The 14,614-nt window shown below is 38.7% G+C and overlaps 1 protein-coding gene across 1 annotated transcript in view; it reads left to right on the forward strand.

Moving 5' to 3' along the window:
- Positions 1-3,346: 3,346 nt before the first annotated feature.
- LOC104541956 (cyclin-dependent kinase 6) overlaps positions 3,347-14,614 on the forward strand; it is a gene marked incomplete at its 5' end in the record, with an annotated part of 93,509 nt that continues 82,241 nt past the window's right edge. The window contains one exon of the mRNA XM_010186125.1: positions 3,347-3,482. Coding sequence (XP_010184427.1) covers positions 3,347-3,482 — 136 coding nt within the window. The remainder of the gene's footprint in view (positions 3,483-14,614) is intronic.

Genomic DNA, 14,614 nt, shown 5'->3' on the forward strand with positions numbered 1-14,614 from the left:
ACTGTGTCCACATAGTAACTCTTCAAATAAAATGCCTTTTGCTGTTGCCTGTTCCAGAGAGGCAATCACATGCAAAACTAACAGTCACGTACAGAAAATCATGAGGAAATGGCTTGAGAGATGTGCACTGTAAGCAGCAGAGATGTTCCTAGCTAAAGAAGACAACGTTATGGATTATCTTTCTCACAGTGGATGTAAAATAATATAATTTATAAAAAGTATTTTTATCCCTATGGAAACTACTAAATAAAGAGGCTGTGTGTTTCTCAATGTATTTCCAGAATGATTAGCACGGGGCAATGGCAGATACTGTCTTTTTTTAATACTGCATATTCCTATAAGCTGTGCTTTAAATTATTATCTTTCCAAGGCAACAGCTTTATTTTCTGTGAGTAAACACAATGTGCTTCCACCCAGCCTGGTGCAGTATCTGGAGGTTTTATTATTTAGAATTTTACATAAAGGGTGTATAAAAAGGAAAGATAATATTATTACTCAGTGATAATATTATTACTCAGTAGTAGGTGACTAGAATTGCACTCCTCTGAGCTCCTTATTTTGCTGTGTCAAAAATTGCCAGAATCAAAATAAGCCCCATACAAAAGAATTAAACAGAGAATCGGCATTTCCCTCCACAGTGAGTTGGAAATAACATGTTGCTTCTATATTCAATACAGTGAAATCTTTTTTTCCTTTTAGTTCTTTTCCTTATAGTTTTCCTTTTAGTTTCTTTCCTTATAGTTCTGCTATAGTTGAAAAGATAATTTTGCCAGTGTATTAGAAACCTGGCAAAAAAAAGGTGTTTTAGAACATTTTTAGGTAAATGTAGGTCAACACAAAGGAATCATACAGCTGGAAATATTTTCCAGTGTTTATGTTCAGATGTTCAGACCTGTCTGGCTCCTCTCTATTTGCATGTGTTGGGGTTATAGGCAGTCCGGCTACATTCCACATTGATTTATATAAATATGTTGCAGATTATTAACCTCCAGCCAAATACGAGCAAATTTCACTTTTCAGGAAGGTTTCTGACTTTTCAGAAAAATTATTTACTGTGTACAGGACATCTCTCTTCTGCGTATGCCCCATAAAGGGAATCATAAAGAGATCAGCATTTATCTTTATGAGTAATGTGCCAAGACATTTTCTGTAACAGTAACTATGTTACCATAATAATTTAATTAATATTTGCTCTTGTGATGATTACAGATTAAGTACGGATTAGTCTTCTAGTAGTGGTAGGGTGACAGTCTCTCCATATTATGTAACTCCAGTTCCCAAATTATTACTCACTAAGAAGCTTCTTTAAGCTAGAAGGAATGTGCATGCATCCGTTTTCAAAACATGGTGGCTAATAAACAATTTTAAGTGTCTGACCAAAGATTATTTAGGAAATGCTGTTAAAGTGGGATGACGGCCTGAACATGTTAAATCTATATCATCTCAAGTGAAACAGATTGCTCTCTTAGACCTGGATTACAGTCTGCACATAGTTGTGCCAATTCTTGTCTTCCCTTCTCTTGTGAAATGTTTTGAGATTTAAGGTAAGAAGTAAAAACTCTGTATGACAAAGGTCTTCCTAGTCTGCTTGTCAGCTGTCCTCTTCAAAAAGCAGTGACCACCAAAGCTTTGCGCGTGATCTGTTGTCTCCAGATCGTGCACATCAAGCCTTTAGTCCTAGGACAAAGAACAAAAATATTGCTTGATAATGTTTTTGGAAATTTTGCATTTTTTGCAGGAAGTAAGGAAGCAGTAATATCAACACTACTTTGGTTTGTTACCCATGATAAGTTCTTCAGTTTAACTGTGTATACTTTTTTCTCAACAACTGTATTAATGCATTTTTTTAAATTTACTGTCACCTAATAAAAGTAGTGATTTATTTTCTGCCTCTCTTAAAGGAGTCTGATCTGTCCAATTAAAAAAACTAAATTAATAAACCCATTAGTAAAGTATGTGAGCAGAGAACAAGCTTCCTTCCATCTGTAATATGATTTCCTACTGTAATTTTGTAAAAGTGGGACTTGAGGATGTATAGTGAAAGTCACTGGTATGCACGTAGGTGTGAAACATAGAAGGATGGGCAGACATTTGTAAAAACGATCAGTAATTAAAGCTGGTATGGTAGATGAAGTGGAGAAGATGAGAGAAATCCTAATTAAAAGAGAAAGCAATAGAAAATAAAGTAATCAGATAGGAATGTAACATTATGAAGAGCTTTGCAAATTTGTTTGTTGTGCAACAAGGTGAAATGATGAAGAAATTCCAGTAAAAGCATGACAGAAACTGATGAGAGAAGAAAGCTTTCATAGTAGTGGTGCCTTGTGCACAAAGCTTTTTTCCAGACTGTATCCTGACTCTGAAGGTATTCCTGGTGTCCCGGAACTTACAAGAGAAATCAGAAAAAAATATCTGTTTCTGCCAAAGGAGTTTTAATTATAGACTCATACAATCATTGAATGTGTTGGGTTGTAAGGGACCTTTAAAGCTCATCCAGTCCAACCCGCCTGCAGTGAGCCGGGACAGTGTTACCAGATCAGGTTGCTCAGAGCCCCATCAGGCCTGATCCTGAATGTTTCCAGGGATGGGGCCTCCACCACCTCTCTGGGCAACCTGTTCCAGTGATCTGCCACCCTCATAATATCCATATTTTCCTAATATCCAACCTAAATCTACCCTAGTTTAAAACCATTCCCCCATGTCCTATCACTGCACGCCTTGTAAACAGTCCCTCCTCAGCTTTCTTGTAGGCCCCTTGAGGTATGGAAGGCTGCAATAAGGTCCCCCCGGAGCCTTCTCTTCTTCAGGGTGAACAACCCCAGCTGTCTCAGCCTGTATTTCTAGGAGAGGTGCTCCACCCCTCTAATAATTTTTGTGGACCTATAAAGCCATGTAATTATGAACATGGGAGTTCTGTGGGAAGAAACTGAAGGTGCATGCAAACACCCTGTATGTTTTTTCTCAAAAATGTTTCTTGCAATTTTTTTTTTAAATTACTGTACGTCCTGCAACTTAGAATGTGGATAAATGTCGAATCAGTTTCTGTATTAACTCTAGTTGCTCTGTCCAAAAAATATGTTCTTTTCATGTAACCATTTTACTTGGAAGAGCTGATGAATTCTTAATACTATTTCAGTATCCACACATATAAGAGAGATATTATGTTATTCATGTATTGGTAGTTATCTGGTTAATCGAGAGCTCAACAGTTGCTCTACCTTTGGAAAGCTCTTTTTTCCATTCTACAAACTGTACGAAATTTAAAGAGACACGTATGAGCTGCAAGGTATGTATGTCTGTACTGGTTCCTGTGTGCTTACCTCCTCTTTTCTTTGCCTCCTCTCAGACTGTTTGATGTGTGCACCGTGTCACGTACAGACAGAGAGACCAAGTTAACATTGGTGTTTGAACATGTGGATCAAGACTTGACTACTTACTTGGATAAAGTTCCGGAGCCTGGAGTGCCTACTGAAACTATAAAGGTATTTAAGAAGAAAGATTTTGGGTATTATTTCAGAAGATACTAGATAGGAAGGGCGAAGATATAAATCACAAAGACAAACTGCATTTTGAGTCCATAGGATTTCCTTATATCAAAATTGAGTAATGCCCAGCTTGAGACATGAATTGCAGCACAATGATCTGTATTCACTAACAGATGTAATCTCTTTGTGGAAATGTTACACTTTTTTTTCTCTTTTAGTTTTATAAATCCCCTGAATCTCCACAGTTTTAACAAATGTTGCATTCCAAATCATTAAGAATGACTTTTGCTTGCAGCTGTGTAGGCAGGTGATTCCATTATTCTTTAGCCTAGGACTACCTGAACCTTCCCTAGAAGGTGTCTGGTAGAGTGCTGGATATTGTTAAAATGGATAAAAGAAATCCTGTGCTCCTATCCCCTTCCCTTTGCCTTTTGTCTCCCCAAGAGGTTCCTTTTATTTCATGTCCCTCTTGCCAGAAAGGTTTCTCTATGTTCCAAGACTAGGAAATGTTCACGATGAACCTGTGGTGAGGATGCTTGAGCTCTGCACAGGATGGGCTTACAGAAGAGGGTAGCCATAACCAGTTGTTGTAGAAGCTGGGAAGGGTCTCAGTAAATGAAAAGATGATTGTGAAGTTTTCCCATCATGTTATCTCATATTCTGCATCTGTAAGGAAGGACCTCTTCCCAGAATAGGACATGCTTGTGTTACTGGTATTAGAATATGTATACTGACTCCTCTCCTGGGAATTTCACAGCAAAATGCTACATTAAGGATCATAGCTTGAAATGTTTGACAAAATGTTTATGCCTGGGAAGAGAAGCAGGGGTATTGATGTTCCTAACTTTTGACTGTGTCTGTTGAACATTTCTTTTGATTTTTCTTTTTTCATGAGAAGAAATAATTTATGCTTTCAGAGACAGATTATCTTGTTTTTGTCGAAGTACATTCTGGAAGTATGTTGTGTCATCTTAGTCTGGCAAAAGTCCTGAGGGAGAAAAAGAAAACATGAAACCTGTCTGAAATTTAGTTGTTTTAATATTGTTTTTGTTAACAGCTTCAAACTTAGGAGTGGTTTGATCTTTCAGTATAAAATTAGACATCAAACTGATAAAGATCTTTTTACTTGTATCCAAGTCACAAATGTGTAACTTCAGTCAGTTCCAGCAACCATGATTTTAAGAAACCTTAGTGAATAAAATAAAATCTTTTTAAAATTGGTACAGCTTTGATTCAGTCCCAGCAGAAGACTGGAATGTACCTCTTACATTTAAAAGACTCTTTTATGATAATGCTTTTAGGGTTTATTCTTTCTTCTAGGGCTTTGAAGCTACCTAAGGGAACTGTATTTCAATGTAACTAATATTGTGAAAATAACATACAAGGTGACCGACATATTATCTAACTACATATATTTAAATGAATGCGTACTGAACAACCAAGACTCTGAAATCTTGGTTTGAAATATCTTCAGAGCTATGTTTCATTTAAAGAGAATAGAAGAGGTGAGCATTGGACCAAAACATTTGTGATTTCCTAAAAGTCTGTTCTAAATTTGTACTAGTAGAATATAATATTTATGTGTGAACATACATTTCATGGAGGTTATATACTGATGAAGGAAACGGTTGAGTTTACTTTTTGAAAAGCACTGTTCTGCATACGTGGTTTACTAGTTCAACTCAGTTGATATATCTGACAGTTTGGCACAATAAAAGAGAAACATTTTGCCATACAGAAACAAGGAGGAGCAATTCTGGTCTTTTATGTGCAGTGCAAGTTCTACTGCAGCCAGGGAAATTAGTGAGTGTAAAATTCAGCTTGTAGCACATACAGCTCTTTTTAAATGGGTGAGGAAAAGTGTAAAGTTGCTGTTTACTTGGTTGTCCCTGTTGATTTTAACATTTGCACAGTAGCTGATGTGTTATTTCTTGAATTCTGTTTGGCAAGGGAAAAAAGAGAGATTTGGTTAACTTAAGTTGCACCCTGTTGCTTCACTATTCATGTGAAAACACTTCGTTTATGGAGGTACTTTTGCTGATAGTCAGGGCTGATGACATGAAGAAAGATCTCAAGGCTTATTCCTAATACATTTCAGTACCTTTCTAGTGATACGGTCTATGCAGATATTCCTGGTAGAAACTGAAGCAAAGCATAGTTCTCCTGGCTGCAGGGAAATATTGCCATTTTGCAGCAACTGAGCATTTAACCCAGAGCACATACGTCGTTAAATGACTAATCTGACTTTTTATAGTTTGGCTTTTGAGGTTAATATGGATTTGTACTTCATTTATTTTCCAGAATTGCAGACAATTTGTGTAGAGTATTTCCCCTCACCACTAGCACAGTACAAAACAACTGCCAGTATTGTGAGACCATCTGTTGAAGTTCTGCATGTGTCAGCAACACAGAGGTGCCAAATGAGCCGAGTAAGCTCTGGATAGCTTGAAGTTGAAGGATCTAATATACCTCTTTGGCACCATGGTGTAAACTCAACAGTTGTTAGTGGAACTTGAATGACATAAAATTACTAAGAGAGAATTATCAGCCCCAAAAGATCTTTTCTGTGTGAATTAACTACCATCATTACATACCATTTGGGGGAGGGAGACTCAGCTTTTGCTGGTTTGGGGCATGCTGGGTTTTTTAGTTACCAACTGTCAAAGAATGTAAGTGACATCAGTACCATTTTAAGAATTTCCTTTATGTTTAGCAGATAGTAGTCAGACTGTAGCAGTTCAGAGAAACTAACTGTATAGATGATTTAAATACAACTAAAGGTTTTGTCTTAATGCTGCTCAGTAATGTCTTTCTAATATTTAAAGCCCTGCAGCAGGAGTCACCCCAGAGGGTATTTTAGGAACATATCCACAGGTGCCCATAAAATGGTAGAAAAGAGGCAGTTTCCCTTTGAGACATTGCCTGGTAGTGGGAATACTTACCCAGGCTGTTGGGCAGACATGCTTACTTCCCCTCCCTGTTGCCAGGAGCATGAATACTGAAGTCCATTTCTGTGGCTACAGCTCTGGCTGCTGAGTTCTAGGTTATTCTGGTCAGAGATATCTTAAATCTTTTCTGCTGAAGCACCTCCGTTACTTTTTAATGGCGTGTACTTTGAGCTAGAGAGATGGAGAATGTGACTCGAAATACTCATGGACATGGCATTCACCTTTGAAAAAGAACTGTGTTCAAGCCCTTAATCTAATTAACATCTCTTTGTAACTACTGGATTATAGTCATGCTTACCCGTGCTGGCTTCCTCTGTCAGACCTGACTAATGTAGGTTCCACATGGGATGAATCAGAACCAGCAATGACATCTTCCTTCTTTCCTCTCTACCCATTGTCTCCTCACTTCTTTTCTTCCTGGGATACTCTTTAACTTGAGGGCAGTTTATGTGGAAATGGAAGGTATGAGTTCAGTTCCCTTAGGACACAACTGTTAGTCACACACAGGTCTTTGGTAACGTTAATGATGTTAGCAGTTGAGCCCCCGAGAGACTTAGCTCATTAGGAACTTCTGTTAGTTGACATAAGAGTAGTGGAAATGGGAATGACATGTCTCTGCCACAGAAAGATTAAAAAAAAGTAGTTAACAGGCCACTAAAGCATTTTTATGTGTTTCAGTCTTTGGGACTGAAGTATGTTTGAGCTGGGTGGTCACATTTTCATGTGCTGCTTGCAAGGCTGGCATGGTTTTTTAGATCCTAAAGGATTTCGATATGGTTGTCAAAAAATGCAAATTACATTTTTAATATTGAAATCAGGTGCATGTAAACAAGTTGATGTTTAATGATATAAGCTATTGCAATGTATATAACAATATTTAGCTTTAATGTGATGGCTTGGTATATAGAGCTGCAAATTAAGTGATTTAGGAATGGTTCTTTGGCGTTCCCTCCAGTCACCTTGTTCTACCGGGTGAAGGAGTCTGTAAGGATGAGAGGGGATAACAAACTGTTACTGAGATTCTTTAGTTTCAGTAATGAACAAAGTTAATTTTGCAAGGTAATGTCACTGTAAGTAAACTTGTGGCTTCTTGCAGTAGTTCTTTTACAACTGATGAGAACTGAGCCTACCCAAGTAACTGGGCTGTGCCTGTTTCAATCCGACAGTCAGCAGAGGAGGGAGCAGAGCAGATGCCTCCAGTATAGCAGGGACGTATGTTAACTATCATGGGATGTTACAGGAGCTGGGAATGACCTTCCCAGGTCTGCAATCTGTGAATCTTCACAGTATTCCCCACAGCCTGGAACAAGGCATCCAAATCACAGCGAGAGCAGGGTTAAGGTATATCCTTTGCTCTGGTATTTCCTGATTCCTCACCCAAATGAGTGGCTTCTGTGGATATTATTCTGTTTCTCCTTTGCATATGAAGCCTAGATCTCTGTCTGATTCAGTTATCCAGATTTTCATATTTAGATGCTGAAAATTTACACAGTACAGCAGTGAAGCTAATTTTTGTTTTCGGATTTACCTGATAATAGCCCAACAACTGAATTTTAAAATATTACCCCTAAGCCTAGAACAAATGTTGCTGTTGCATCCCTGTGCATTTCCTGTCACTTACGATACCTGCTAGCAGGCAGACCAGTCACATCTTTGCAAGACTCTTAGAAAATTAATATGAAGATGTTGCTTCTCAGAAAGCAAACCGATGTTCAGTGTTGTGAGGTGAGTCATCAGCCATCTGCCACAGTTGTACCTCCTCAGTTGATCACGTATGAGATGTGGAGCAGATGTCACACAATCATGCAGTTCTGAAAACAACACAAGAAATTCCAGGAAAACAGATTCGCCAGTACTGAGAGTCTTCCGAGTGTGGCCGTATTTAACAACATCAAAGTTAAAAGTCACTAAAAAAAAAGCCTACTCAAATTAATAAGAAAGATACTAAGTGAGGAGCTGTTACTAACATCTTCCTGTCAGTACTTTTGGGGTAAAGAAAGACGCAAAACTTAGTGAGGAATTTAGAGTTCACAAATTATGGATCAGATCCCCAGCTGATGCTAAGTGATGTAAACCCATTAGCATTAGGAAAATGAATCCTGATTACAGCTACTACAGGTCTTGTTCTTTGTGGAGTATTTTTCAATACATTTTCTTACAAAGCTGTATTATGAATTAAGAAAGAGTTGCCACTATAAATAAATGAAATCAACAAAAGGACTAAACTGATATATTCTTGTGGGATATGTTTGGTTTTTTTCTTTGTTATTCTACTACCAGCGATTGAACTGCTGCATGGAAGGGCAGCAGGAGAGAGAGCAGGTGCCTCGCACAAGTGACAGCTCTGAAGGAACTAAGCCTTAAAAAGAGGATATTCTGCAAAGGGTGATGGTTCCCTCTGTTGCAGGTGGTGGTGTTTCATTCCCATACTGTCCTGCATGTAGAGACACAGCCACATCTCCTTTGGTGCAGTGGTGCAGGTACTAATGTACGGTCTGACAAGGAGCTAGGAGGAGTCAGGATTTGTAATGAAGAGACTGCTGAGCACAGAATGCTGCAAAATATGATGTTGTATCCATAGTTACTTCTTTAGCTTGGACCTTTTTACAGTCAGTGTACAGCCACTGATTTTCATTATGGTAGGGTTAAATATCTCCAAATCCCTACCATTTCCAAATCCAAATGCAAACATTTTCAAACTGATGATAACATATAGTTGGTTTTTTCATTGCTGTAGCCCAAGACTGCCCAGACTTCCGTTGCTTGCAGACTGACAGCTCATAAAAATGTGAAGCACTCCAATAATTTTATATCACTCTGTCCTGTCTAGAGTGATTTAAATCATTGGAGGCCTCACATTTTTTCTGTTGTTTCAGTTTGGAAAGCAGTCAAGCAACATTGTAGTATAATGCATGAAAGCAACCTGCCTGAAATAATAATTTTAGTCTTTCAGAACAGTGACACTGAATTAGAAATGTCACTGTGAAAAGATGTCTATCAAAGACTCTCTTAACAGACATCTCAACCTACTTTTCTTTTATTGCCCAAACTCTCAAGGCAGCAGTGCAATCCAGTAGGGCCCTAAGGGACACATCCCTTTTGAAGTCGAAAGGAAGCTATTGTTTTCTATATATGGAGGGCCAGAAATCATCTTTATTCAGAAAGTCAAAGGAAGTTAAGAAACTGAAGAGATTCTGAATTGTGGGCAGCGATGGAGATTGAGCCTTTGGTAGAAGACAATTTATGATCAAGTCATGGCAATATTGCAGTATTACAAACACTGAAAGTGAAATGCTGCTACCAGCTCATTTAATTTCAGTCAATTCTGCGAAGCTGGACATTGATGTGATACAAGGAAAAAAAAGCTTATGGATCCTACTGCTCTGGATTCCCTTGAGATGCTATCAAATTATTAGTGACGCTGGGTTTTTGCTGTGGGAACATCAATGCGGTGGCAATTGCTGTGTGAAATGCTTTGATGACATGGAAAGAAAGGGAGCGTGGGACAGGAATAATGCTCACTCAGAGGTAAAAGTGGGGCTACACTGCCAGGCAGCACGTCAGGGACAGTGCCCTGCTCTTCCACAGCAAACCAGGGCCAGTTCCTTGGAGTGGGGACTGTTTTCCAGACACTTCCCTTTGTCTCGTGGTGGTGGTGGTGCTGTGTAGTCACAACTGGCTCTGCCAGTAAATCCTGCCTCAGTGATCAGCAGAAGCACCACTCATGTTTTCTGAGTCTTTCTCTTCATCAAAGATGAGATGCAGCATTTAGAAGAAAGCTGTTGTGGCTCACAGTGCATGTAAAAACAGTGGCAGAACAATAGGCTGAAATGTTTGGATTTACCCATGTTACGAATTTTGCTTACAAGCCATATGTTACTTTTGATAAGTAATTTGAAGGTCAGACTGCAGCAGATGTGAGATAAAGAGGAGACTTGCAAAGAGCCATTCTTGATTTTTATGGGGGCAGATAGGAATCACTTTCTTAATAGTATTTTGTGCACTGGAGGGAAATCAGGCTCTTATACCTCTGCATACCCACAAAGCTGTGCCTCACCCCAAAACAAACACACAGTGATGGGGAAGAGGAGACAGAATGACACAAATGGTGACAAGGTAGATATTTGGGAAACCTGGCCAACACATTTTTTCTTGTTGAACTCCAGATTCTAAGGGCTGAACTCATCTGATCTGGGAGAAGCAGCATTGCGGCAGGATGCCTTTCCCATCTTAGCCAACCAAAGTTATTGCAGCTCTGATTCTCTGTGCTAGAATATTCACAAAGTGTCCATATTTATTCACAGGAAATATACACCTGTAGAGTGAAAGAATTAAAAATTTGGCCACAGACAATTCATAGCTAAGAGAATATAACAGAGTAATCAAATAAGTTATTTTTTAAAAAAACTGTTTTCTCTATTTCAGCCCAAGAGAAATTTAATACTCTTGCGCTAGCTGTACGCGTTGCTTTTATGCCAGTGAGTAGGCCACTTATTGTATCCCACAGTAAAAATTAATTTAAAGCATGTTACTTTAGTTGCACACTAATTTAATCAAGATATATTGTGTTTGCTTATTTTCCTCTGTAATGGATGTACTTAGCTTATACCAGAGAAGAAAGTCACATACAAATGGATAAGGATGGAATTTTTTTGTATTGCATGTCTTCATATGTAGAACTTAAAATTAGCTTTAAGAATTTTTAAATTATTTATATATACAGAGAGGCACATAAACACACATACATATCTACATATAGTTCTTATATAAGTCCCCTAACATATTTGCAGAAGAACAGTTGCTATTTGAGCGAATGGGAGAAAGGAAAAGGGAAACTGGATGACCATCGCTACTGTCTGTGGCATTCATGATCTCAAAATCGCTGTGGGCCAGAAGAGACCAGAACTGACAACTCAGATGCTTAGAGACGAGGCAAAAGTATAAGAATTCAGAAAAGGTAGCACAAGTTCTCCTCCTGTGCCTGGGGAGTGGTTTGGCATATATTGTCTTTATATGTATAAACATGAAGGCATACTGCACATACATGTATGCTTACAGATGTATATCTGTCGATTCCCAGAGTCCGTCCCATAGGCTTGTGTTTCAGCTCATCACGGCGTACAGCTGAGCTGGAATAGGGTCTGTTACAGTTGCAGGGAAGGAATAAACTGGGACCCAGCCAAGGCTGCACCTCTCCCTTCTACTCAGTGTGATGGATCAGAGACATGTCAAGAGCCCCTGTCCCACCTGCCCCTGCAGATACCAGAACAGACATGGTTGGTTGCTCCTTGCTTCTCATCCTGTGCCCATCACAGGGACAAAACTGCAGAGAAGTACCAACAAGTGGTATAAGCCAGCTGCGCTCAGCTGATGAAGCAACCAAAGCCAAAACCTCTGACACTCAGAGCTTCCAATGATTTCAACTCAGTGTTCTCTGCCCCGCTAATCCCGTTTTTCCAGCCCTTTCTTCCTTCCATCCTTCCCTTTCACTCTTATTTTTTATCTCATTTGCACTGTGTATTCACACTGTATAGCACTCTTCTGTTCTTTCGTTTGCTTCAGAACTTTTCTGTCCATCAGTTTTCCTTCCATTTTGCTTATCCCCTCCTTACTGACCCTACTTCTGTAAAAACATAATATCATGAAACTGTCACACTGTTTCTCCACCTGGGGTCTGTCTTGTCCACTGTATTTGTGAGGTTTTAATGGAAGAGGCTGTGTGAAAACCCTTGACTCTACAGTGCCCACCATAATAGGTCCTTCTTTTTGTCTGGCCTTTACACAGTACCTTATTAAACATGAGGCATGATAATCACATCCTACAACAGCATTATTTGTCTAAAATAGTGCTTCTCCTCTGCTCTACTGTTTCCCCACCACAGCCACTTCACACATTTACACAACTGCTTCCTTTATGTATCAGTGCTCTGTAATCAGCAGATGGTTCATGTAACAGGTTTATCAGGTTTCAGAGTGAGCTAAAATGAGCTTTCTTCCATTTTGAGAATATCCTGCTTTTTAAGAAGTCCAAACAAAGACACACATTATTAGTAAGTTCACAAGCAGCTGCCAGAAGACAGAAGATTAAGAATGGAAACACAAGTGAAATAACAAATACTGTTTGTTGTTTGCTCTTGATGCAACAGCAAAGGAAAATACTTAGAAATTAAAATGACTTATTCATTTGTAGTTTTAATAAAGCAGACATGGTTTTGTAATATTTGCTGGTGACAGGACTCCAGAGCACAACTGTGGGTCAAATCTTTCTGTGATGTAGCCGTGGGCTTTTTAGGGCTCCTCCAGGGGTGAGTGTGGTGCAATGCTATTAGCATCAGTTAGCAAGCAGCGTTTCATTTGTTTTCATGCAAAGACTGAAGAGTTTGCAATTAAGAAAGAGCAAATTACAGAGGCTGAAGCTGCTAGATCAAATCTGTCCTTAGTTTTTGCGTTGGAAGCCTTATCCAAAGACTCATAAACATCAGTATTTTAGGTTCTTCATCCTTCTCTGTTATCGTTACGGCTATACAGTAGTACCATTTACATCAGTAGGCCTAAAGCATTTAAGCTCATGCTGGAATATATATACCTGAACCTTCTGGTTTAACTTCAGACTTCAAAGAAGAAACCCCAAAGGGAGCAGAGGCTCTGCTCCAGCAAAGAACTTAAGCTTCTGCTTAATTTTACATTAACAGATTGCTCCAGCTTTAGAAGAAGTGGGGTTGAAAGACTCTGAATTAGAGGAGTTAAGAGAGGAGAATCAGTTGTCATCCTGTACTCCTGACCTGTTGAAGTCCAAGGTTAGAGCAAAGAAGAACTGAAACTGCTGTTTCCAAAGTCTCAGATTAGTCATGAATATGCATTTGGCTTGTGTTTAAATGCTTTTTCAGAGCGAGGAAGTATTCTTCCCTCAAAATTTGTGTAAGCAGTGTCTGTGCCTTTGGAACCAGACTCCTGACTGTTCACACAAGTGTGTCATAGTTGGTCATCGTAGTAAACTGATTCAGTCCTGGAAAAGGGCTTCAGAGGGTCACAGGTTTGACAGACTGATTTGTTTATTTCTTTTTTTCATTAATATCATAACTGTTCTGGCCACAAAGTTTATCTTATTTGCATTTGAAAATCATGACCCTTGAGAATACCCATTTAAAAGAGGAAACTGTTTTTTTACCATCGTGACTAACTCATTAGAAGCCAGCACATTATGTCTCTATTAATGTTGGACAGTGTCTTATACCATAAAGGGCCCACTGAAATTAGTGGCTTAATTGCAAAGAAGGTTACTGCTCAACAGTTTTCACTGTTGCTAAATGTGTGACTTTACAAACAGCACCATAAAAATTCTAAGTATTTCTAAAATGTCCCACTTCTTTGGTCTGTGTAATACAGTTACTGCACTGTAACTTTAAAATGCCAAAAATAATCAAGAAGACATGTTAGCCATTTCTTAAGAGCATTTAATTTCCAAGCCAATGAATTCAGCTGCTGAATTTTTGTCCTTTGTTTAAGGTTGTGACCGTTCTGTTGCATAACTACAATTAAGGAATTTCAGAAGGCTCCAGAATGTTACAATATTCTGTGGATGCAAAAGCAGAGTTGGGTTTCAGTTCATTTTACAGCAGGGAAGGGGTGCTGGAGTGGCAGTGTGTTGCCTTTTTTTAGCATCTAGTTTATGATTCATTCTAAAATATTCTTTCATTTGGAATTAGCTTCAGATATTCCTGTTCTGACAGGCAGAGTAAATATTTTAGCAAGGACTTTTTAGAGAGAAATTCTGACAGTAACATACCCCTCCCTTAGTGTTACAAAGGAAATACTTGCTATCCAAACCCAGAGTCGGCATTTTAATGGAAATGGTTCCAAAAGAATACATAGGATGTTACAAACGTAAAATGCATTTAATGAAAGAGTATACGGATGTCTTTCATGTATTTTAAATAAAAATGTCTAATTTGAGACTTGAGAAAGTCAACAGTGATCTCTGAGCCATATGCTTGTTATTACAGTAGTATGTTGTGCATAACTGTCATTTAGTGAGAAACAACACAGACCAAAAAGGAGAAGACATACAAAACCATGTAGTTAAAGGAGGAGAGACCATCTTACAAAGCTTTTTTGGTTATGTTTTTGCCCTTATTAGAATAGATCCCTTCCTTGCCTTTTTTTGCTCACGTAATTCCTGCT

The sequence above is a fragment of the Mesitornis unicolor genome, unplaced genomic scaffold (genome assembly GCF_000695765.1).
Source record: "Mesitornis unicolor isolate BGI_N332 unplaced genomic scaffold, ASM69576v1 scaffold37186, whole genome shotgun sequence".
Lineage (NCBI taxonomy): Eukaryota > Metazoa > Chordata > Aves > Mesitornithiformes > Mesitornithidae > Mesitornis > Mesitornis unicolor.